General features: G+C 41.9%; 1 protein-coding gene and 1 non-coding gene across 3 annotated transcripts in view; one reads left to right on the plus strand and one right to left on the minus strand.

The window, feature by feature from the left end:
* Window positions 1–2,417: 2,417 nt before the first annotated feature.
* The window catches only part of LOC137335260 (sodium-dependent lysophosphatidylcholine symporter 1-like), a 37,454-nt gene continuing 13,519 nt past the window's right edge, over window positions 2,418–26,352 (minus strand). For both annotated transcript variants that reach the window (XM_068000538.1, XM_068000539.1), the window contains 10 exons: window positions 25,830–25,908; window positions 24,827–24,984; window positions 22,174–22,264; window positions 20,829–20,950; window positions 19,970–20,053; window positions 17,445–17,528; window positions 15,062–15,174; window positions 12,540–12,683; window positions 6,562–6,738; window positions 2,418–4,657 (listed from right to left, as the gene is read on the minus strand). In XM_068000538.1, the coding sequence (XP_067856639.1) occupies window positions 4,618–4,657; window positions 6,562–6,738; window positions 12,540–12,683; window positions 15,062–15,174; window positions 17,445–17,528; window positions 19,970–20,053; window positions 20,829–20,950; window positions 22,174–22,264; window positions 24,827–24,984; window positions 25,830–25,908 (1,092 nt within the window). In that variant the 3' untranslated portion in view covers window positions 2,418–4,617. The remainder of the gene's footprint in view (window positions 4,658–6,561; window positions 6,739–12,539; window positions 12,684–15,061; window positions 15,175–17,444; window positions 17,529–19,969; window positions 20,054–20,828; window positions 20,951–22,173; window positions 22,265–24,826; window positions 24,985–25,829; window positions 25,909–26,352) is intronic.
* Window positions 16,722–16,794, plus strand: trnaf-gaa (transfer RNA phenylalanine (anticodon GAA)). Its single transcript has one exon. It is a non-coding gene; the product is annotated as a tRNA-Phe (tRNA).

Here is a 26,352-nt window from a genome sequence, read left to right on the forward strand (position 1 = left end):
TGTTGCGCGGTGTCCGTTCATCCGTTGTCGCAGCGTCTGCATGGTCTCGCCAATGTACCATGCTCCGGGGCATCCTTTCCTGCAACGTATGAGGTAAACAACGTTGGCCGAGTCACAGGAGTATGAACCATGCACCTGGTGGGTGGTGTCCTCTCGTGTGATGGTGGTATCCGTGTCGATGATCTGGCATGTCTTGCACAGGTTGCCGTGGCAGGGTTGTGTGGTGTCGTGGACGCTGTTCTCCTGAAAACTGGGTAACTTGCTGCGAACGATGGTCTGTTTGAGGTTGGGTGGCTGTTTAAAGGCGAGCAGTGGAGGCGTGGGGATGGCCTTAGCGAGGTGTTCGTCGTCATCGATGACGACGAACACCTCGCTAAGGCCATCCCCACGCCTCCACTGCTCGCCTTTAAACAGCCACCCAACCTCAAACAGACCATCGTTCGCAGCAAGTTACCCAGTTTTCAGGAGAACAGCGTCCACGACACCACACAACCCTGCCACGGCAACCTGTGCAAGACATGCCAGATCATCGACACGGATACCACCATCACACGAGAGGACACCACCCACCAGGTGCATGGTTCATACTCCTGTGACTCGGCCAACGTTGTTTACCTCATACGTTGCAGGAAAGGATGCCCCGGAGCATGGTACATTGGCGAGACCATGCAGACGCTGCGACAACGGATGAACGGACACCGCGCAACAATCGCCAAACAGGAGGGTTCCCTCCCAGTCGGGGAACACTTTAGCAGTCAAGGACATTCAGCCACCGATCTTCGGGTAAGCGTTCTCCAAGGCGGCCTTCGAGACACACGACAACGCAAAATCGTCGAACAGAAGTTGATAGCCAAGTTCCGCACCCATGAGGACGGCCTCAACCGGGATCTTGGGTTCATGTCACGCTACACGTAACCCCACCAGCAAAAAAAGGGGAAAAAATTATATGTTTTTTAAAATTCTCTCTCTCTCTGCCATTTTGAGTTTCTTTCTGCCTGCCTGTGTAATAGACACAATGTATATCTAGTGTACTGGGACGTGCTGTTCTCCGTGACTGGCCTGTTTGAATAACAACGACACCTTTTGATTGGTGTGATGCTGTCCCAACATAGTATAAGATATGCGATTTGAGAACCTTTTCATTCATTCATCTGACGAAGGAGATAATCTCCGAAAGCTGGTGATTTTAAAATAAATTTGTTGGACTATAACCTGGTGTTGTAAGATTCCTTACATTGAAGGACAAGAGCAGCAGGCACATGGGAACACCACCACCTGCACGTTCCCCTCCAAGTCACACACCATCCCGACTTGGAAATATATCGCCGTTCCTTCATCGTCGCTGGGTCAAAATCCTGGAACTCCCTTCCTAACAGCACTGTGGGAGAACCGTCACCACACGGACTGCAGCGGTTCAAGAAGGCGGCTCACCACCACCTTCTCAAGGGCAATTAGGGATGGGCAATAAACGCTGGCCTTGCCAGCGACGCCCACATCCCATGAACAAATAAAAAAAAAGAATTTGTGGGCTTAAAGAAAGGACACATGAAGTAAGATAGACTCATATTCCAAAAAGCCATTATTGGGTGTCAGACTGGATTTAAACATCTTTGAGGAAATAGCATAAATTGGACTAGGAGCAAAAAACCTTTACCCAGAGATATTTGCAAACAAACATCTATAAATGATATGTCCTGCTGAGGCTCTAAGTGCAACTACTCTTGGTTCACAAAAGACTAGAGAGACCAAAGAGGATGAAAAGGGACAATGCATTGTGATCAACATCATACAAGATGGTCAGTGCTGTCGGCAGGATATGTCAGATTGAAGGGATTCAAATAAAGTTGTGAGAGAGGTGTTCATGGAGTTTACTGTAGCAACATAGTCAACAGACTTCGAGAGCAAAGGAAGGTTGGAAATGGGGCTGTAATTGAAGAGGTCAGAGGGGGTTGAGGTAGACGCTTTAAGGATTGGGGCAAGTGTAGCAGCTTTGAAAAGGGAAAAGCAATACCCAAGATGAGAGGAGTCGCAGTAGAGTGGTCAGAAATTGAGCCAGGAGTGGGTCAAGAATTAATGAGGTGCATCTCATGGAAGGGTTGGTGGAGATAGGGAGAAACTATAGAATGAGGTCTGAGAAAGGGAAGGAGGGCTTGCTTTAATGCTGATGTTCATTATGGGCTTAGGTCCAACAGATACTGAGTTTTGGATTTACGAGTTCTTGTGTAGGTTGTTATTTCTGTATAAACTGAAACCCACCAAAACCCTACACAGCCTGTCTTTAACCAACATTGGTCCAGAACCCTGTTAATGACATACAGAACAAGCAGAAGTCTATCGAGGCCCATGAGATATGCTAGAAAGAGACACCAGTCACGTAGACTGGCCAATAAGAAGGCTGAAGAGACCAATTTGTTTCTTAAATTAATATATAGATTTTATGCACAGCAAAACATAAATGTACATCATGCCTCACCCCTGCAACCTGTAACTGCAGAATACAAAATATATAAACTTTGAGAAAATTCTCATACAGAACCGTTTTCAGAAAATAGTTACAATAAATTTTCAGTTACTTCCTAAACACATACAATGCTGACATAAGCAAAGTGGAAATAATACAAGTTATGACTCAGATTATGCTCCCTGTACGGTAATGGTTCAGTCAGTCTCAATACAGGCTTGTTTTGGTTGCTTCATCCTTCTCCCAAGGATGTTTTCCTGTTCATGTTAACAAGGTTTTTAATCAACATGATCCTGGATTGTCCCCTCCACCTTCCCATTTGAGCAATAAAGTTGGTTATTGAGATCATCGATCAGTTTAAGTTGCCTTACTGCATAAAATCTTTTTGCTCATTGGATTTGGTTGTAGTTTTTGCACGTTTCTACATGGAGATGTCAAATTTTGCCCTACGTGAATGCACAGGTTGAAAGAGTGCCTCGGGGTGATACAGCATTTGTTAGCAGGTGCATACAATTTCACTTAGCAGATTTGTTTATTCTAATTCAGTACAGATAAACATCTGTCTATGTTTTACGTGTTACAGCTGTTCATTTTCCCTCTGTCTTGAGGCAGATCTCACACCTACTGTGATGAAAAGTATTACAATCCTATTGATGCTTCGGGGCAGCACTGAAAGGATACGCATGGTCCAAGGTTATTTTGTGTCCAATTATAGACACTCTGCTCAATTCTTTTTATTTTAGGTAATTAAATGTTAGTCATAAATGTGGGTAGGAAGTGGTTATGTTTAGCTTCCTGCCCAAGGTTCTGCTTGCAACATGAATTACATCAGTGCTCTAAAAACAAATCCAACAGCCACAGAATATTCTCAGAATCATTGCCAACTGCTCAGTAGGATAAAAAACAGAATGGGTCATCCTTCAGATCAGAGCTCAAATCATGTTATCTTCAAAAAAATAAATGTTAAAACATCACCAAAAGCAACAATGCAGTGTTTACACATCTCATAGCAAACCTTCTCCTTCCTCCTATTACTCATGTATTTTTCTATAATTTTCATTTTGGTTCATAGGCTGAAGCTCTTGTGTTGCATTGAGCAACTGTTCCTCTGGAAACAGTAAGAGAATCCAAGAGCATTCATCTCAAGGTCATTTGGTTTCATTTTATTTAAAAAAATAAACAGCTGTTAATCTCAAGAATCTCAGCTCTCTGATGAGATGTATTTTTTGTAGCAAAAGCCACGAATGTTTCAGGTAATGGCTCATTGGAGAAATTAAAGCTCAAAAGAGGGTTTGGGAATAACTATGGTGACAGCACTCCTCCCACATACAGGCAAAAACAACCGTTTGTAGCAGTATTCAATAAATATTTTTCCTGTGTTTGTAAACATAGCATGTGTGTGACTGGAGGAACCCATATGCAAAAGATCAAGGTCTCAACTACTGGTTTTCAATAACTGGAAAGGCAAAATTCAATTTTTATTACAGGGAATTGAGTTTTTTTTTTAAAACTTGCATTTTGAAGATTGCATTCTATGATTCCATCCATTTATTACTTGGGCTACTGTTTCAATGAGATAATGAGTTAAACTCTGTTTTTATTACATGAGACTATGAAAGTTTTACCAGCCTTTTGGGGATCGCATTCCACGATTCTGTCCATTTTCAGTGAAAACTGCAAATTAGAGACCTTAATTATGAGGTACAGCACAGCAGATATAAAAGCAGAGAGGTGTCAGAGGAAGAACCTCCTCTCACAGCCCCCACCACTCCGTTCAAAGCACTGGAGGCTGCTCAGCTCGTCTCAGGCAGTTCCCCTGGATGCAGAAGGTTGAGTTTAGTGTGCGGTTTGATACAAACTGGAAAATCATGTTTTTTTTTTAAAAAAACTAAAAACATAAACTCCCTTTATTTTAAATTCAGGTTGTGTTACGGCCGTAAAGAGGCAACGATTGGTTTGTTGAGGTCTGTTTCAGTCTCCATTTTAGTGCTGTCTCTGTGACGGCTCGGTGATGAACCACGTTTGGTTATTTACACAAGGAGGCACACTTTGGTGACCACCAGCTCTCACATCTGCATTCCAAGAATTCTGCGTCTCAATCCAACTGAAGCCAGAATCTGCAAAAGCCACAGTTCTTACAATAGACGTGCTTGTTTTTAAAGTGTATTCTCTTCCAGTTCCGCTTCCCAGCTTTTTCTATTAAACAAAGAGACAAAGTCAGCAATTATGAAATCACACAATAACTAACAGTACGATTAAGAGCACCAGCACAAAGCTTCTTTCTCTTTGATCTTTTCAGTTCCCTCAATTGCATTTGTGCTTCATGATTGTAATTAGTACTGTAACTTTTCATGTACAACATGAAATCACACAACTTAACTGCTGTGGGCCCATTTTCCAATGCAAAAGTATGCCTTACAAGTGAAAAAATGTTACAGCATTGATCTCTGAATAGCCATTCAATATTTAAGAGAAATTAGCTTGATGGTTCATCGATATAGTGTAACAGAGCTATGCAATGGTAGGAGGCATGATTGATTTCCCTACCCCTCCCCTTCCCTCCCAACTCTGCTGAATTTTAGCCATATTGCTGTGGAAAGGCACTAAATGGGGGAATGGAAGTATAGTAATCACCAGGAACAGCTGCCCACATCCTGGCAGCTAGATAAACAGTAGCAATGGCCAGGGGGAAGCAACTCCCTCCTTCCTGCCCTGACCCTGCCTCCAGAGCAGGTAATGGTCCAGGTGATAAAAAAAGGAAAGGATTAGAGGGAGATTTAACCCAAAAATCTCTTACAATAAAGGATTTTGTGCACATATTTAGAACATTCTATGCTAATCTTTTCTCCTTCAATTCAAGCAAGCCATGAAGTGAGGAAAAACCACACACAGAACAGGCATGAGAACAAGCTCTACAGCACTGTACGCTTACAATGAAGTGAAAGAGAAATTTCCAGTTGTCAACAGTGTTCCTCATTTATAAAATGTACTTCATCCTCTACATCCTTAGAAATCATGTGATTCCCTTGACTCATACTGCATATAAAGCCACATTTAATGTGCATACCAGCTCTTTGGAGGGGGCAGAAAATATTAACTTGGGCAAAGACACACAATCAAAACACAAAACCTCAAGCACTCCAGCTGAGTGGGGACAGGAGGGAACAGTGAGTATATGGACAAGGAATTATATTCAAAGAATGAGAAAGGACCACGGTGATCGAACAACAATCCTTACATTAGTTCATCCTTCATATGCAGATGGTTTACACCAAAACAATACCATCACTAAGACCAATTTGAGGCACATTTATTTTCAACTTTGGCAAGGAAAGACAACTTCCATTTTCATTCTGGTTCCCTGCTGCTGCTACTTATGGGCGCTTGCAAAAAAACTATTTTCTAGCCCCGAGTAACAGTACAGACTACAGATATACTAATATTCAAATTATTCCACAATGCATCATCATTCTGCAAAGATGCTAACACTCCTACTTCTTTTCCACACCTCCAAAATGGACACTCTAGCTACACTTTGGCCAAGGACACATTTTTCACCCACAAAATATCACAAACTCCTTCCCCTAGAAACAGATCGGCCTGCACCAGATGCAGATATGGCACTGCCAGACCACACAGTGCATTGTGCAGCTCTTCCATTTGCTGCTCAGAGATTGGGTGCAAGTACCTCACCATATTCCATGGCCACAGCTCCCAACAATCTCAGATGTCAGCAAGAATTTAATTAGGAGATTAAGTGGGTGAGGCAAGAATCCATAATATGCTACATAATCTGTGGAAGGAGTCGGTTTGATGGGTGGAATGGCCGATTTTTCTTCTGTTGTTTATTTTCTTGAGAAGCAAGCCCCGGGAGGTTGCTACTTCTGACAGGAGCACTAGTTCCTCCCTCTTTCCCACTGAAGGTGGTGTAAAGGATACTATCACAAGGTGAATAGTCAATAAAACTTCACCGTAAATAGAATTCTAGTCCTCTCCTGAATTGGACTTGAACCAAATTGCTGTTTCCCCTATTTGCATACGTCTTCTCCACCACAAATATAGACTAAAAATTTATAGAGATTATTAATCCAGACACTTACACAACTCCTTCAAGCTCCACCTTTAATTCTTTTCTTCGTGCCTCACTTATTGGATAAAAATAAAATATTATTAAACCAATCAGCAACAGCGTTATTGGGATTGGTGCTATCAGCACCTTCAGTGTCATTGCCACGGCTGGAATGTGTTCACAGAAACCTGGTCTGTAACCTGAAAAACTGAGCAGACACAAATGATAAAACTCCTGTGAGCTCTAGGTGTTTGTAACTGGTCATATAATATGAAAGTTTCTATGCACAAACGGCAATATTTTGTACAATTACATATGCGACAAAAAACATATAAACCTATGAAGGGACTGGATGGTGCAACAAGACAGCCGGGTGTCCCTTCACCCCTTAAGTACCTATGTTATTCTGGAACACTGCATGTTACCATGAATCAGCACTCACCACCATAGACCTCATTTACACTAATATCATTTAATCAATTTAGAACAAATGCCAGGTTTCAATGACAATCAGGTATCTTGAATCCAATGTTCAATGTAAGTGGGTAGCACCCCCCAGAACAGCATAAGTCTCCTCCTGCGAGTATTAGTCCCCTCCTGCTCTCTCCATAGCACTGGCAGTCTCAATGTTAGCACTTTCACCCCTGAGTCAGGTGATCATGTGTTCAAGCTCCACTTGAGACTTGAGCACATAATCTAGGCTGACATTTCAGTTCAGTGCTGAGGAAGTGCTGCATTGTCAGAGGTGCTGTCTTTCAGATGAGATGTTAAAATGAGGCCTTGTCTGCCCTCTCTGGTGGATGTAAAAGATCTCATGCACTAAGAGCAAGAGAGTTCTCCTGTGTCCTGCCAGCATTTCTCTCTCAAACAGCAGCAAAACTGATTATCTGCTCATTTATCTCATTGCTGTTTATGTGGCCTTGCTGTATATTCTTACATTACAACAGAGACTACAATTCAAAAGTACTACTTTGGCTGTAAAACACTTTGGGACATCATGAAAGATACTACATAAATAAAAATTTGTTTTTTCTTTCCTTCCTTCCAGCAACAGTTCACTTATTCATCCACCACCTGTCCCCTACTCTCCCCATTCAACAACTTGTGTCTCCACCTCTCTGACAATGCTACACTGCTCCTTGACCCGGAATGGAGCGCAGCAATGGCTCCCACTCTCTCCGTCCCCTACCGCCAGCAGGGCGATGTGCCCTGCACTACTATAATTAAGGATAAGAAAACGCACAATGCATCCAAACAATAATTTTAACCCTTAATGTTGCAAAGTTCGAAGGGCAAACCATAATAAAAGAGAACTGCTGCAATACTGTGATGCTGAAAGAATTAAGAATTTTTATGCCAAACAATAAGGGATAAGACAGTATCCCTTTATTATTCTTCATTCAACATCCTCAGCACACCGTTGAAGTTGAGCCAGTTTGAACCATGTTCTGCAGAAACCACGAGATGCGGTTTGCCCCCTATAGATATGTGATGTCTTACTGGTCACTAAGACAGATGATGTTAGGGTGTGGCTATCCATGGGCCCCACCCACTCCCGAGACCTGTAAATATGTGGGTAGCTCATTGGAGTGGTAATTAGGTTTTCCCCAGCAGGAATAATGTTCTGTTCTCCTCCCTTGTTTCTCTGCTATCTCCTCTCCGAGCTCATCTTGACCACAAGACCCACTTCCTACTTCCTCGACCCTATTCCCACCAACCTGCTGACCACCCAACTTCTGATATGGTTAACGGTTCCCTCTTCTCAAGTACTGTCTCCCTCCCCTTCAGATCTGCTGTCATCACCCACCCCCCTCAAGAAACCCAAACTTGATGCCTCTGTCCTTGCAAACTACCTCCCCATCTCCAACCTCCCGGTCCTCTCCAAAGTTCTTGAACGTGTTATCGCCTCCCAAATTCGTGCCCACCTTTCCCCCAACACCATGTTTGAATCCCTCAGGTTTCCGTCCCTGCCACAGTACTGAAACAGCCCTGATCAAAGTCACAAATGACATCTTATGTGACTGTGATCATGGTAAACTATCCCTCCAATGCCTCTCCTCCGTCATCCTGCTGGGTGGGACTGCCGCTCGTCTGGTTCCATTCTTATCTATCCAGTCTTGGCAGAGAATCACCTGCAATGGCTTCTCTTCCCACTCCTGCACCATTACCTCTGGAGTCCCCCAAGGTTCTATCCTTGGCCCCCTCCTAATTCTCATCTACGTGTTGCCCCTCAGCTACATCATCCGAAAATACGTCAGGTTCCACATGTATGCTGACGACACCCAGCTGTACCTCACCACCATCTCTCTCGGCCCCTCCACTGTCTCTCATTTGTCACACTGCCTGCCTGACATCCAGTACTGGTTAAACAAAAATTTCCTCCAACTAAATATTGGGAAGACCAAAGCCATTGTCTTTGGTCCCCGTCACAAACCCCTCGAGAGCAAGTATGTCTTTTCTTAAGTATGGACACCAAAACTGTATGCAGTATTCCAGGTGCGGTCTCACAAATACCTTATATAACTGCAGCAATACCTCCCTGTTTTTATATTCTATCCCCCAGCAATAAAAGCCAACATTCCGTTGGCCTTCTTGATCACCTGCTGCACCTGCATACTAACTTTGATTTTCTTGCACTAGGACCCCCAGATCCCTTTGTACTGCAGGACTTTCCAGTTTCTCGCCATTAAGATAATAACTTGCTCTCTGATTTTTCCTGCCAAAGTGCATAACTTCACATTTTCCAATATTGTATTGCATCTGCCAAATCTCCGCCCACTCACCCAGCCTGTCTATATCCCCTTGTAGGTTTTTTATGCCCTCCTCACTCTCTACATCACCCTATTTGTCATCACCCTTGTATCACACTACCAGTGATGATTGTTCACTGAATATCCCTTCCTGACTGGTGCTGACACGGGTAGATCCTCGTGAATCTAACTTCACTTATGGCATGGAATAGCTTCCACCACGGAGTATTAAAAGAAATAATTGAGGAAATTGCAGATGTGTTAGTCATGATAGATTCAGGAACTGTGCCCTTGGATTGGAAAATTGTAAATGTCACTCCATTATTTAAGAAGGGAGGGATAAACCAGGTAACTAGAATCTATAAGCAGAGACAGTGTGACTAAGCACTTGGGCAAGTACTAGCTGATCAAAGAGAGTCAACATGAATTTGTCAAGGGTAGGTCATGTCTGACTAATCTGGTTGAATTTTTTTTGGAAAAAGTCACTGGCTTAGTGGATATGAGAGTGTCTGTGGATGTTGTTAATAACTTGGATGAAGGAATAGAAAGTTTTAAATCCAAGTTTGCAGATTTGTGTGTGTTTGTGTGTATGGGAGCAGAAAGTTACAATGGGACACAGACAGACTAAATGAGCGATCAAAACTACAACAGATGGAGTTCGACATGGGGAAGTGTGACGTCATCCATTATGGATCAGAGAAAGACAAATTGGATTCTTTTTCTTAATGGTGAGAGACTAGAAGCTGTGAAGGAGCAAAGGGATTTAGGTGTCTATGTACACAAATCACTAAAAGCTAGTGCACAGGTATAAAACTAATAAAAAAAAGGCTAATTGGAGGTTGGCCCTTCTCTCAAGGGAATACAAAAGTGAGGAAGTAACGCATCAGTTATACAGTCCCTTGGTCAGACCCCATCTGGACTACTGCATTCAGATTTGGGCACTGAACCTCAAGAATTGGCCTTGGAAAAGGTACAGTTCAGATTCACCAGAATGATACCAGGGCTTGAAGCTTTAAATTTATGAGGACAGGTTGCATAAACTTGGGTTGTATTCCCTTGAGTTTAGAAGATTCAGGGGTGACCTAATCAAGGTGTTTAAAATCATGGAATCATACAGCACAAGAGGGGGCCATTCAGTCTGTCGTATCTGTGCTGGCTTTTTGAAAGTGCTATCCAGTTAGTCCCACCACCCTCCTCTTTCCCCACCCTCCTCTTTCCCCATAGCCCTGCAAATTTATCCTTTTCAAGAATATATCCAATTCCCTTTTGAAAGTTATTATTGAATCTGCTTCCACCATCATTTCAGGCAGTGAATTCCAGATCATAACTCCCTTCCTGAAAAAAAAATTCTCCTCATCTCCTCTCTGGTTCTTTTGCCAATTATCTTAAAATCGGTGTCCTCTGGTTACCAACCCTCTGATCACCAACCCTCTGATCAGCGGAAACAGTTTCTCCTTATTTACCCTATCAAAACTCTTCATAAGTTTGAACACCTCTATTAAATCTCCCCTTAACCTTCTCTGCTCTCAGCTTCTCTAAACTCTCCACAGAACTGAAATCCCTCATCTCTGGTACCATTCTGGTAAATCTACTCTGCAACCTCTCCAAGGCCTTGACATCCTTCCTAAAGTGTGGTGCTGAAAATTGGACACAATACTCCAGCTGAGGCCATTCCAGTGATTTGTAAAGGTTTAGCATAACTTCCTTGCGTTTGTACTCTATGCCTCTATTTATAAAGCCCAGGATCCCTTATGCTTTTTTAAAAAAACAGCCTTATCAACTTGTCCTGCCACCTTCAAAGATTTGTGCAAGTGAACCTCCAAGACCTGTCCCTCTGACCTGCACCCCCTTTAAAATTGTACCAATTTATAATATACCTGTATCTTACATTATATTATAAAATGATGATAAGGATTCGATAGGCTAGATACAGAGAAAATATTTCCTCTGCTGGAGGAAATCCAGAACAAAGGGGGCATAATCTTAAAATTAGAGCTCGGTCATTTAGGAATGAAATCAAGCAGCACTTTTTCCCACACAAAAAAGTGGTGCAAATCTGGTACTATCCCCCTCCCTCTTAAAAAGTAGCATTGACGTCAAGCCAGGGAGAATCCTGCACGGTCTGCATCCTAGCAGCAGAACCATGGCAGAAGGAGCCGACTGACCGGAAGCGGCCATGGTAAGTTTCAAAAAGGTCCTTCTCTTTGAACGCCTCGTGGGACAGAAGGAGCACGATTGCTCCCCCCAGTGGTTAGGCCTCCCCAATCCCAGATTGCGATGGAATCCCCCAGATTGCACACCGCGAGAGAATCCCCAGCCTACCTGATCATGCACAGTGATTATCCTGGAATCCCTCCTCCCACTGACTGCTGGGAACCGTTCCCACAGGTCCCCAGTTGCGGCGTCCTGCAGCCAAATTGTCGTCCCCGCCAGTCGGCCAGGTAGTGAAGCTAGCCAGGTGTCAGGCGGGACTCTGGGAAGTTTTATTTAAATGAGACCCTGTCTGGGTGTGACACCTGCCACTGGTAAAAAAAAGAGGCCTTTGTAATTAACCAACCCTATTTAATCAGGCATGCTAAATGAGCAATACTGAGCTAACATTGCTTCCTACTCAAGATGGTCTTTGAATGTCACTTAGCTCAGGAGCTTGTCATTCCTTCTTGCCATGCCCTTTAAAACAAACTGCATTGTGTTTACGCCTTTAGAGCACGATGATGTCTTATGCATTGCTCCTTGAAGTTTCGTTGCAGTTGACAACTTTTTTGTTTCTTTAGGTCCTAGGCCAGCCCCTTTCAAAACAGCAAAGCTTTAAGTGAATGGTAGATTGCATACTTCTTTGCTGTCACCTAGCACAAGGTCACTACCCGAACAGCAGCTGCTCAAGACATCTTTGGTATTTTTAGCTCCCAATTGTGGGTGAGACTATGTTGATGACCACATTCCATTATCATCTCAGTTCCCCCAGAATGCAACCCAGATAGGCTCAACTTCAGTGGTGTGTGGAGGATGCAACCTTTCAAAAAATGAAAGAAGATGTTCTCCACAAGGGGTTGGAGGTAGAAAGCTATTGAACGAGTATATTATTTGGGCAAATTATTAAATTGAGATGTACCAGCGCCTACAGTGAACTTAAGGAACTAAATTATGAATAGTACCTAGAATTATGAAAGCAACAAAGCTTAATAATACATGATTGAAACACAGTGACATAAAAAGTCATAGGATCAAGTGAATGTGAAAATATAAAATGCTGACATACTGCAAACATAAAGTTGAAAATCCAAGGGAAGCTCCCGCAGCAAATTTAGTGAAGAACACGTAGAAGGAGTAGAACAATGGTTCCAGGTCTAAACAGTGAGGGTTCTTTGCTCTGAAATCATCCACTACATCTGGGAGCATTGACCTGGAGAAAGAATTCAGAATAATCAGATATACTTCTTGTCTGGGATGGATATCAGACAGACAAATAGGTAAAGGCACAGTGCAGATGGAAATATAGCTCCTTATTGATCATACATGGATTGGGACTAGTATTGTTCCGGTTGAAACCCTTTCCCAATGGTTTAAATTTGAGCATCCAGCAAAGAACCATCTTCCATAAACAGACCCACATCTCCTATAAATGTTCTCACTGCTCTCTTATGCATAACACAAATTGGAACAACGTGATGCAGGTTTAACAATTATCTTTTTACCTTGGTATTCTGCACTGGAGATGCCTGGGTTGCCCATCACTCCCCTACCCACTCTGAAAAGTGGAAAGTATCATGCTGTCAGACCGTATCACTTCTGCTAAACCCAATAGGTGAATTTATTTACAAGAAAAATGATTACACAAAAGTACCAGGAGTGTAATATTTGAATTAAACCTTTTCAAACCAAGAGTTGAATCTTTAGAAGTTATTCCAATAACTGAGTTTCTGATGATATGTCACATGGCATAGACTTCCCAGACAGCCTTACTGTGTCAACATGGAAACAGGTAGTCAAACAGGAAATATAGGGAAGACCAGCAATACTTGTAAATTCCAAATACAGACTTTGAAACACCAGATCAAAAGAAGTTCCTTCTCAATATATAGGCCATTGGAATATTAATGCTATCATTCTAGAAACAATGCGAACAGCAGACTTAACACCTTTTTGCTGGGTTTTTGATATGTATCTTACCTGTCAAAGACAGCTTGGCTCCATACACAATCTCTGATCATTCCAAAAGGAGTCTGCAAGTTTGCATGCATTTAACATTTCAAAGTAACGACCTTACTAATAATACAGACAAACAACATCATTGAGGATATTTACAGATATTTGTGCATATTTGCCTGGAACCTCTGCAGGGGTTCTCCAATCTCCCACTGCAACTTCAGTGGAAGATCAGCCGAAATCTAGGAGAAATGTTGTCAATTGCTGTTTAAGACCTTTTCTCCCCCTCCCCAGGATTTCTACTGAAGTTACGATGGGAGATCATATGCCTACACAACAACAGTGACTGGAGTTCAAAAGTAATCCGTTGGTTTTAAAGTGCTTTGGGGCATTCTGAGGATGTGAAAAGTCCTACAAAAATTCAACGTTCACTCTTTAAGAGTTGCACAAGAAGATATAATGCAGAAATGGAGTTAGCATCCATATGTACGTCGATGACACCCAGCCTTACTTCTCCGTCATCTCCCTCAACTTCTTTACCATCTCCCTCGACCCCTCCAATGTCTGCGTTCAAATTGCTCATCTGATATCCAGTTCTGGACAAACCTCAATTTCCTCCAGCTAAACATTGGGAAACCCAAAGTCTTCACCTTCAACCCCCCCACCACATATTCCATAGTCATGCCACCGACTCTGCCCTCTTTCTGGGCACTGTCAGGCTGAGTCAGACGGTTCACAATCTTGGCAACTTGTTCAACCTCAAACTAAGTTTCTGACCCCATATTCTTTCCATCACAATGACCACCTACTCCCACCTCTGTAACATCACCTGCCTCCACCCCATTTGCCATTAAAATCCTCCTCCGTGTCTTTGCCTCCAGACTTTACTACAATGCTCTCCTGGCCGACCTCCCTTCCTCCATAAACTTCAGGTCATTCAAAACTCCGCTGACTATATCCCATCCTGCACCAAGTCCAACTCACCCATCAACTCCCATCCTCGCATTGGCTCCTAGCACCTCAACGCCTCAAATTTAAAATTCCTTCATGGCCTCACCTGTATCTCTAACTTCCTCCAACCCTCCCCAAACTGCATTCCTCTTACCCCAATCTTATATACCTGATTTCATTTCACCATTGGCGCCCATGCCTTCAGCCATCTAGGTCTCCCTTCAGGAATTTCTTCCATAAACTCACGCCTTTCCACCTCCCTCTTTTCCTTCAAGAACCTGCTTAAAACCTAACTCTTTGATCAAACTCTCTTTTGGCTTGGTGTCCATTTTTTCCTCATGCCTTTGAAGGTACCTGTGTTAAAGGCACGCTATAAATGCAAGTTATTGTTGTATATTTAAGAGCCTGGTAAAAGGATTGGTGTATACCTGTTTGGCTGGTAAATAGAATATAACCGAGAGCCTGGTAACAAGGTAGCAAGATACAATATTGGTGACTATGTTAGCCTGAGTATGTGATGCAATTTCTAAATCCCTCATTTTCTACATGTCTACTTATCTTTTAAAATTCAAGAGGAGGAGAAATCTGTGCAACACTTATCCAACTATTTACCTCACTATTAGAGTTCCTTTAGATCAAGGGTTCCATCTAAAGCATGATGTCATAGTGATTGTACAAACTTACCACGGTAACAGGAAAGCAACGGCAAGGCTAGCACCAGCAGCGATGGCCATGACAATAACGACTGGCAGATTACCATTAACTGTAGCGATGGTGATCAAAGGTGGAATGTACCACTGAGATGGAGTGAGAGAGAGAGAAAGAGAAGATAGGTGTCAGTGAATCAGCAGCATTCCGCCTTTGAGTGGTGAGATCACATTTCTTTTCAATAAATAAATTCAAGTAAGAATCACTGACCAAAATACAATATTAACAGCCAGTGCATTAAACAAATTATACGAGTAGCATGAACGATGATTCCTTTAGAAGTAAATATACTAAATGTGAAAAAACAAGAACTAAACAAAGAGGCTTTATTTCTATGCAGTAGTATTTTAAGAGCAAATTATGCATTCCGGTGGGATGTACTAAGGATGTAGCATTCTGCACCCTCACCTCAAGCCTCTGGACACTTTTTTTAAAACAAATTATACCTTCCCGTTCACCCGGTTACCAATAGCGTAGGCAATTTTTTTAAAAATGGAGTAACTATTGACAACGTGGCCTGTACTTACCATAAAAATTTAAACGTTAGTATTAAAACATTTTCAAGTCAATATGGGGTTTATCATGTGGTTTCACCTTAGAGATTGCATAGAATTATACAGAGTCTACAGCACAGAAGAGATCTTTCTCAGATCATAATTACTTGTGGAACAGCAGGGGGTAAAAGTGGCACAAATCAATGTTTTCTTAGTTTTACTCCCATATTTCCTTCCTTTACCTTATACAACTGTGGAATTGATTTTTTTCCTCTAGTCCCTGCCTTTCCAAGCACCATTACTTCAGCTAAAGGAGTGGGCATGCATTCTGCTCCTAGGAACCTGTCATTGCACAGTACCACTCAAACTGGGCAGCAGGCACTGCCAAACCCTGCAATTGGCATGGTGGCTTCTCTACATGGATATTGCTAGCATGGACAAACACTGAATGCCTCCAGGTATCCTGGCACTGTTAGTTATACTTTAGTAGAAGCCTTAAGGTACCAAGCAACAATGTATTCATTTAATTTAATGTAATGAACCCTGATAAAGTATTGACATGAACTTTCTTTTGGCGAACACCATTTACCTCATCAGCCCTTGATTGTACTGCACCAAGACATTGCTCTTATTTGCTCTGAATCACTGACTGCAGGTGGGAATTTAATACATAAATTTGTTTGACATGATCTGCAGTCTGCATCCGAGGGTTCTCCCAGGTCAGTGTCAGGAGCCCCCAAACGACACAAATTGATCCTCGCACAAGAACAGATTTACACAATGAACGGCATAAGGAAGCATTTAAATTAAGAGAGATCTTAAATGACTTTGGTATGTTGATTAAAGGAGTACTTTACATTGAAAATGCTCCTTCTGCAGGGATGTATTCCTTTGCAGGGAGGCTCTTACGGTCACTGTCTCTTTTGAAAAAAATTATACTATAAATCATTACCCCCCCCCCCCCCCCCGCAAAAAAGAAACAGTGAGTGCTGATGATCTCATCAAAAGAACAGATGTACTGAATTGGCAGTAAAAGACCTCAATTGATTTTACCACCCAGACACATACTGGGTTAATGACTGATTCAAACACAACTTCCCTACTCTGTTGGGTCACCGGGTGAGGTTATCAGCACACGTGGGGCCGAAATAGCTCAGTTGGGAGAGCGTTAGACTGAAGATCTAAAGGTCCGTGGTTCGATCCCGGGTTTTGGTAGTTTTGGGTTATTTGTGATCTTATAGAAGTCTATAAAATAATGAGGGGCATAGATAAGGTAGATAGTCAAAATCTTTTCCCAAAGGTAGGGGAGTCTATAACGAGGGGACATAGATTTAAGGTGAGAGGGGAGAGATACAAAAGGGTCCAGAGGGGCAATTTTTTCACTCAAAGGGTGGTGAGTGTCTGGAACGAGCTGCCAGAGGCAGTAGTAGAGGCGGGTACAATTTTGTCTTTTAAAAAGCATTTGGACAGTTACATGGGTAAGATGGGTATAGAGGGATATGGGCCAAGTGCAGGCAATTGGGACTAGCTTAGTGGTATAAACTGGGCGACATGGACATGTTGGGCCAAAGGGCCTGTTTCCATGTTGTAAACTTCTATGACTCTATGGTCTTCTTAAAAAGTGTATTTTTAAAATTTAAATGCATGGATGCAAACACATGTAGAAGGAACACAAACAGGAAAATCATCAGAAATTCCCAGCAGGTGATTCCATTTTTACACAGTGACCTGGATGTTGAAACAGACTACTTAAGGATAGCATCAAAGCAGAGCAACAAACATGTGAATCATTCCTCATGTTTTCTAAGGCAGACAAAGCACAAAAGAGAAAAAAAATGACTTTGTTGATGAACAAATTAACTCACAATCAGTCCCATAAACAGTGCTATTTTCTTTCCAACTTTTACCAAGACCCACTGCCAGAATGGAACCATGACAGTTGCAGAGACCTACAGGGAGACAAGGGGAAAATTAACAAGCTAATTGCTTTAAATTAGAAATAGAGCAGAGATATCTTTGGGATATCACAAGTAGCAATTTCAGCGGCACCACCTGGTTAGTGGAACGACTGTTACCCAATATAGATAAAAGTAGGACAAAATGAGATGGTGTCTACACTAAATTACCAAACTTTAGTGTGGTCATCATCATTTTTAGTGCAATTCATGTTTCATACACAATTGAACTGGCCATCACCCAATGGGAGAGGGGAGAAAACAACACAATCACAAGATACTGTTCCTCAAAGAATTGAGAACTGCCGCAACTGTGGAAAGCATATGAGCGCCACTGTGCCAAAGATATAAGGCTGAGTCAACAATGCATCATAAAGCCAGGATAAACCCTCTGCATATTAGAATGAGAAGTAAACATAGTCTGGCAAAAATGAGGCTCAGACTGCTAGTTGTGAACCAGGTAACGAGTAATCTGGAGACACATTCTACCACCATGTAGCTGTACATGGCTTGGCGATGGATGAATGTTACCAAATAACTGTCCATATGGATGGATATCCCTGGTGTCCATATAAAAATGAAAGCTCTAAAAGCAGCGATAACATTGCATGTCTCTGGTGAGACACACAGTGGTGAGCAAGACTTCATCTCTGTGATTTCCTGTGACGGAGGAAACCGAGATACAAAGTGGTTTTAGGCCCTATCCAAACGTTCAGTGACATTAGGTGTGCCTGTCAGCAGAGTATGAAGCTGAGTAACTGAGAAGAAAGAAAAAGTGTGATAGTTCTTAAAAGGGACAAACTCAAGGGGGCACTGTCTTACCAATACAGGTTTGGTACATCCTTTTTCTGTGCTAACTGGACAAATAAAAGGCCTTTTGTACACTGCCCATTGTTGGATAATCTCCAACGAAACATTCTGTAATGAAGGGTGTCAGACTCTGAGTGCAACAATTGCAAATAATGCAGGTGACATCTATTCATGTGTATGTGGAAGTTTGAATATGATGTGATATTTAGGCATATGGGGAGGACTAAGGGAGGACATGGTGAGGTGGCAGGATTTATTCCAAAAAAAAATGTTTTAAATTACTGAAATGTGATTTGACCATAAAACAACCATATCAAAAGGGAGCTGGAAGCAATTACTGCTGCTGTGGAGCAACAGAAATGGAACATAAGGAAATGATTAGCATGCAATACACTGTGGGACTGTGAGGAACATGTGATCACATCTGTTCAAATGAGTTCTAGAGATAACTAGATGTGTTTCTGGAGAGAGAAGAGTAGGTGGAGCCAAGGGACATGGAGAGAAGGCCGGTGGTTTGTTTCCAAAAAGTTATTAAGCTCTAAATTACTGAAAAGTGACTGGGTCGTGAAAGAACCAAACGAAGTAGAATTGGAAGCACTTATTGTTGATGTGGACCAACAAAACTGGACCAAAAAAAAGAGAATGAACACACAATACATGGCTTCATATGCAGTATCAGCAGCGAGGAACCACATTGACACTCTGGGGCACCAAACTCATTGTCCTATATGTTCTTCCCCCTATTTAGATGACATCTATTCATGTGTATGTGGAAGTTTGAATGAATGTGAAGGAAAATCCTTTTAAAAACTTAAATACAAAGCTTAGATGTACATCCCTGTAAACATCTATCATGGTGCAGCAAGCACTGAGGTGAGGCTGAATAACTAGGAAAGGAGCAAGTTGTGCCCCACCCAACAAATAATCTTATGACTCTAAATAGTTACCACTTGATACTACATAATGTTTCAGGTTTGAGAGGTTTTTTTTGATCATTTTGCATTTTTCCTTATTCTAAGTTACTCTCTCCCAAACTGGGTCTCCCTATGTGACATGTGGTGTCTTCCAGAGAGGCTAATTTGCTCTGCAGATTTAGCAACCGCTGCATGAAATAACTTTGGAAGGTACGCTAGGAAGTGCTGAGATTCCTTGCCCTCTATTTGGGGACATACAGGCCTCCACAAAGTGTCTTCCCACAACTGAGATGGGAAGTTTACTGAGTGGAGGATCACAGGTAACAAATAATTAACTAAATCAAGAAACACCAAAGCCAATTTTGACATATGAAACAAAATTTAAACTTCTACAAATCCACAGCGTATATGTGGATGATTCTTAGATCAAAATTGGACTGAAGTGGTCCAATTGCTATGGGTTTTGGTACTCACACAATGTAACCTTACACATCTTCAGATACACCATAAATACATGAGATAAAAAAATCTAAGTCAAATAACAAATAAATAAATGCCCTTAATATGTAGGTAGTCAAGAAAAATAACTTTATAATTGGGCACAAAATGGATGAACTTTAAATACATTTTAACAGAAATACATTTACCAGAATTATTCACTGAAGTTTCCTCGAGAAAATAAGATGCAGGGAAGTGAATTGCTTCACCTACCAGAATCACAAAGATGATGTGTTGAAAGTGATTGCCCAAACCAGCAGCATGGGTACAAAACAGAGCAAAGTTATTCTGGACGAGCTGTGCGGAGAAGCGAAGAAGAGAAGAAGCATTATGTTCATGAGATTTTGATATATTGACCATATTTAATAGACTCATGCAAATCCTTTTACTCTTTGAACAGAGCCCAACTGCAAACATTCAGGTCCCAGGGGGAATGCTCAATACCCCAGTTACACACACAAATCATGTTTGATTTTTGGCTCAGAGCCAACCTCTGCTAGGACATAGTTCCATTGGTGCCACCTGCCCTCCAGCACCTTGCCCAAATGGCCGTTCTTCATACATAAGCCTAGACATACTGTCAACAGGCTACTCCATCACTGGCAAGGTTGGGGGGGAGGGGGGTGGGGGAGGCAAGGGTGGCATCTCAGCTGCATTCAATTCTGTCCCCACCCAGTATTGACACATGCACTTTCCTGCAGAGGTCACTAGATAGCAATCAGGAAAAGAAAACACTGGATCATTTTCATCTGCCTAACCTAAGAATGCTGAGGCACTAGCTGATCACCTTGGAGATCAGCTAATTCCAGCACAGGTTGAACCTGGGGCCTTCCTGGTCTGCATGGTGTAGCACCAGTCTACATTTATGAACTGAGTCATGAGAATTCAAGGCTGTAAAATTTATTCGGAAGTATTACAGTTGACTTTTTGTCTCGATTCTCGCCTTGTTGTACCAGTCATGTTCAGGGAACACTGGGTAATAGGTTTTCCAGGTTCTTACATTTATAAATGATGCAATGGCAACTTATGTTACCAATAAATGCACTCCAGCATTTCTCACTTGTTCTGTTACCTGAAAAGCCAATGAGATAAACAGAAAGCCAAAGGTCAGGATCAGGTACGGCCTGTGACTCATCACCAGCTTCAGGCCTGTCAGATATGACACGTGGAAATGATCTTTAGGAGCAAAGCAATCTGCAATAATCACAAAAAAACAGCCAATCAATATGTAGTTAATGTGCTCATAGTACAAGTAAATGGCTCAGTCAAGCACCTGAAGAGATTTGAAGCATACAATGTGTAAAAGTTAAATCTGCCCAAGCTAATCTGTTACTTTTGTGAAAATAGGCCTCGGCAACAAGCTAAATTGTCCATTTTCAATTTCTAGTTATATTTAGAAAAATATTTTAACTTTGTAATTGATCAGACATATGTGGCAGATCGCCCAGCACTACCTGTACATCTGCCCAAATCTTGTACTTATAACAGACTTGCAAAGTTATCGTTAACTAAAGTGACCTACTTACAGGAACCACCCACGCAATAGCTAGTCTGGAAAGAAAATGATAATATTGGCCTGTGTTAGTATTATTGAGGCATCCGGTTATCTTGTTAGAATAATATGCAAAGAGGATAGGAGTTTGGTTGTCACCATCATCATGGTGATTGTTTGGAGATGAACTAGACAGTTTCATTTTAGGATGGTTGCTTGGCAAATTTAAGAAATGAAAATGGTATAGAAACAAATGGGGAGGGTGGGGGAGGGGGGGGTGTGGAGAGCTTTCCCAGCTTCTTATTGGCGCACAATATCTGGTGTTGGTCACATGCATGGGAGCGTGGTGGGGTTGAACAGACCAATATAAAGTTAAATATCTGGCTAAGGACAGTTCAGAACAATTCAAATAGGTCTGTGCCAAGTTAGCTGATCTCAGCTAGGGCACAAAATTGTTGGACTGCATCCGTTCAAGGGCAATTATGATGCCCATATTCCGAGAATGAATATATATAAAAAAAACTAGAGTTATCTCCAGTGTCGCGGAGCTACTAAAGGGGAAAATTTGCCCAAGTTTCTGCTCCTGATCACTATCCAGTGACCCCTACTAGAAAGTGCATCTGCATGGACAACAAATGATGACAGAAGTGAGCTTGGCTGTGACATTTCCCACATAAAGAATGGCCATTTGGATAAAGTATTGGGAGGCTGTGGACCCCAGAAGAAGTCAATGCCTGATGGAGAGGAAGGAAGAAAAAAAAAGGGAAAAATTTGGGGGAGAATAAAGAGTAGAAGTAAAGATAGCTCCACAACACCAGACTCCAGGTGGCAGTTAAGAATTTTAGCATGTCGAGGGGTGAACTTGGTTTGTGTCCTTCATATTATTTCCACATCTCAGTGTAGCAATCTCACCCCAGCCACTTACCTGTGTGCTCCTTTACTCCAAGTAACAGAATCATTGAACAGAGAACGTAAAGGCTTCCAATCACCATTGCTGCCAGCATGTAAGCCCATTTCTGTGGAAAATAGAAAAACACACATTTCTTACAGGGATACCCCAGGAACACAAGTTATAGAAAAGAAAGGCCCCTCGGCCCATCCTAGTTTAACTATCCAGAAAAACCCTACAGCTACTCTCCCACAATAAAATTCAGGGCATCAATTTTTTTTTTGCAAATGAACCGAGGATTTATGTCTCCACTATCATAACCAGAGGCCCATTCCATTTATTGATCATTCTTTGTGTAAAGAAGTATTTATTGACATCAGTCCTAATTTTCCATTCTATGCTCCTTGCCCTACTCTTGTGGTTGTTTAATGTATAGTGGTGATCTAGATTTATTATATGTACCTCTATGAATATGACAGATTTATTATATGTACCTCTATAAGATCACTTCTCAGTCACCTCCTTTCAAAAGTTTAAAAAAAAACCAAGTTTCTTCAGTCTTTCCTCATAACTCAGTCCCCTAATTCCAAGGATCATTCTTGGACTCTTCTCTGAACCACCTCCAAGACTTGAATGTTATTTACTGCAGCAGTGGAAGGAGCAGAAGATTGAAGGAGTAGCAGAACAAGATGCAGGGACAAGAGGAATGGTGCAAGCAAGAGCAGGAAAATTGGGAGTGGGAAGTGCAGAGAAACCTACAGAAATACAAACCTAATATATTGACCAGGTCTGGGCTGCATCGGAAGTGTGATCTAGCCAAAGCATTTCAGAGTTTGAGAATGACTTCCTCCAACTTGTACTCTATGGTTTTTGCTATGTAGTTCAGCATTTTATTTGCTTTCTTGATTGCTGCTCTGCAGCGTTTGGACACAATGGCCCTTAATTTCCTCTGAGTTGGTGAAAAACACTAATCTGGACCGGGGGTGTAAAAGTTCGGGTAGGACTTGTGTTCATGTTTCCCGGTCTCTTTTTCTGTCCATCAAAATTTCCCTTTCATTAACGAGGTGGAAGGATAATATGCCATGATGCCATAAAAATGAAGGAAATGAATATGACATATTTCCCTTAATTGCGCCTTAAGCAACACTGAAAGCAAGTGATGCCTGCGTCACATATTGCCAAAGGCCTCAAAGGGGATTTTAAAGCAAAAGGCAGGGCAATCAATTGCTTTTAGAAAACTGGCCTACAGTGAAGCCACCAGAGTTTTAAGTTTTTGGCATCTGCTGGCCCACTTATGCTGCGGCTGGTTCCTATTATCAATTTCGTCCCGCCAGACACCCCAGTTGCTTTTGTAAATGGCAAAATTGCCCCTCTAACAGTATGCAAATACCTCTGACCCTGGAATTTGGGTCAAGGCACATCCATGAGCTGAGCAGTGGAAGTTCTACTTGACTCCAGATCCATACCCAAAAGGCCTCCCCTGGAAAGTTAACTCCATTGTGCATTGAGTTCACTAAAACACCTCAGATGTATTTCACATTCATCTTTATTTCAACATTCATGGAGAATGTGTGTTGCCCAATTTACTTCTTATACGCAATACTTTACAGTTGCTCGTACTAAAATATCATCTGGCATTGTTCCACTGTCCAAGTTGACTTTTCAGAATTAACTACCCTCTTTGTTTAGCATCACCTGTAAATTTGACCAGTTTGCATTGAGCTTCCAAAGCCAATTTGATAATGTAATTTAGAAACGGCAGACGTCCTAACTCCAAAACCTGGAGCACTTCACTCATCTACCGTCCCTCGTGCCCCACCCCCTCTCTCCACACCATTAATCATCTAACAAGTACCCACTGCTTCCCACTCTTTATCCATTTCCAAGTTTTCCTTTGAATCATTACCACTTTACATAGTGACCTTTCATCGATCCAGGCACATAACGTCTCAGATCAATTATGAGGACTTTACTGATTAATCTGCTAGAATTCTTTGGGCAGGTAACTAAACTGGTGAATGAGGGCTATCCAGTGGATAGAATTTACCTGGATTTTCAGATAGTCTTTGATTAAGTTCCACATGTGAGACTTGTCCATGGAATTAATGGAAAATTAGCTAGCTGATTGAAACTTGGCTTGGCAACAGGAAGCAGGTGGTGATGATAAATAGAAAAAACTCTGCTTGAGGGAAGTGGCTGGAGGATTTTAACAGGAGTCTGTTCTGGGTCCTCTATTCACACTATTTGTAAATAATAGAAGTGGGTACTTAATACCGAATTTTGTGGTCTGAGTAGGAAACAGTTTGATAAATTTCAAAGGGACCAGCACCAAATAACACTTTGGGCTTGGGATTTTAATGTAGATAAATGCATGTTGGAGCACGAAACAGTGTCCTTGTCTTAGGTTTTATTATATCAGAGGAAATCCCAGTGGCAGCAGAGGAAGAAAAAAATTTGTACGGGTTTGGCATGCAGATCAGAGTGTTGGCTCTAGCAGAATTCAAACATGCAGTCTCCATCTGGATTCAAGAAGAGCGATGCTGGTGTCAGGACATTTTTATTCGTATAATATTTCAGCACTGAACTCAAGCTACAGTGACATCCGCACAGCTTGGGATGTAGCCAATACAAAATAATCTGCAATACATCAAAGACATAGTACTGAGATCACTCAATGAGCACCACTGACCGTGTTATTGAGGCTGTTTACCAATGAAGAGGTGTTGTTGAGTGCAGTCCCATTCTGGATCATACGGCAGGTTTCTGCAGTTTGTGTGTGATATGCTCCTACAATCTGACCCTGAATGGCAGCTCCAGCCAGTGTTGCTACAACCTCCACTCCCATTCCTGAAAAGAGAGGCACATGCGGGTAAATGACTCATCATCACACAGCTGTCCCATAACAAACTACAGTTTTACAATAACCCCCTAGCTTTACAATGCACCCCACAGCTCAGGTTTTATACTTTTCACTAGCCTAGATCAAGATGCTTTAGTGGGGGTGAAAACATCAATACAGTCTTGTTTCTCAGCAAATATCTTTGCACTATGTCTTTCTTGAACTCTAGCTGTGATGCAGATCAATGAGTACAGGTTGTCCTACACCATAATCATCAGACTGGCCAATTCTTTATTTGTAAACCTAGAGTGCGAGTATAGGTAAACTACCTAACAGGCATCACAGCTGAGCCCAATACTTTTCCCATCCAACATCCACACACTATCCAACCGGAGCCACTGGACAGTGATCAGGAGGAGCGATCCTGCCCGATTGTCCCCTTCCTAGCTCAGAGAGACTGAAGCCTATTGTAATACCTGCACCATTGTCCCAGCTGAAATCTGTTAACTTAGCACGTCCAGAGGTAAAATGTGGGACCTTCCTGGACTATATGGTTGCCAGTGCCCATGGAACTGTAATACAAGCAACACAAAACTAAAAGCTGGGGGACACCTATACCAATAGAGTCACTGGAGCAAAGTAATAAATCAGACAAATAAAACATATAAATGCAAGAAAAGAGGAACCATGTGAAATTCTCAAAGTAAATGCCCATCTCTTCCAACCACCCCTGCCCCCAACACACACCTAATATTTGCCATAGATGCAGTAAGATTGGTTTAATTTACAGTATCAGTAGAGGGAGCAGAAAATCAGTTTTAAAATTCAGACGGAGCAAGAAATCGGTACATACTGTATGCTGTCGCTGAATCTCTGTCACGCTGGTCACCGCCTAGAAACATGGTTAGAGCAGAATAGGGCACGTGGAAACACTACAGGAATACAGAAGCATTCAAAACATATATAAAAAACAATCTGTATTATAAACAACATTTTCCTGCTTTATTACTCTCATCAGAAGGTGGAAGACTGACTCCCACCACCAAATATGCTATGTGTTTTTAAAAGGTAACACAGAATACATAACTAAAAATTCAAAATCAGAGGCTGACAGTGTTAGACATTCTGTTTTCACCTCAGGAATCTGAACTATGAATCTATCCCAGGAAAAGGGATAAGAGTCTCTTGTTTCTGCTGGTTGTAAATTTCCTAAACCAAATAATTTCAGGGCAGTCCGAGGCCAGTTTTTCATATTCAGGACAGGAATACCATCTTAAAAAACTAGTAACAGCTGATCAACAACTTGACATCTCAAAATAAAATCCCCGAGTATAGGCTACAACTTGTGAAAAGAAGTAATTCCTCAAAGTGCATTT

This window comes from Heptranchias perlo, chromosome 19 (assembly GCF_035084215.1).
Source record: "Heptranchias perlo isolate sHepPer1 chromosome 19, sHepPer1.hap1, whole genome shotgun sequence".
NCBI lineage: Eukaryota > Metazoa > Chordata > Chondrichthyes > Hexanchiformes > Hexanchidae > Heptranchias > Heptranchias perlo.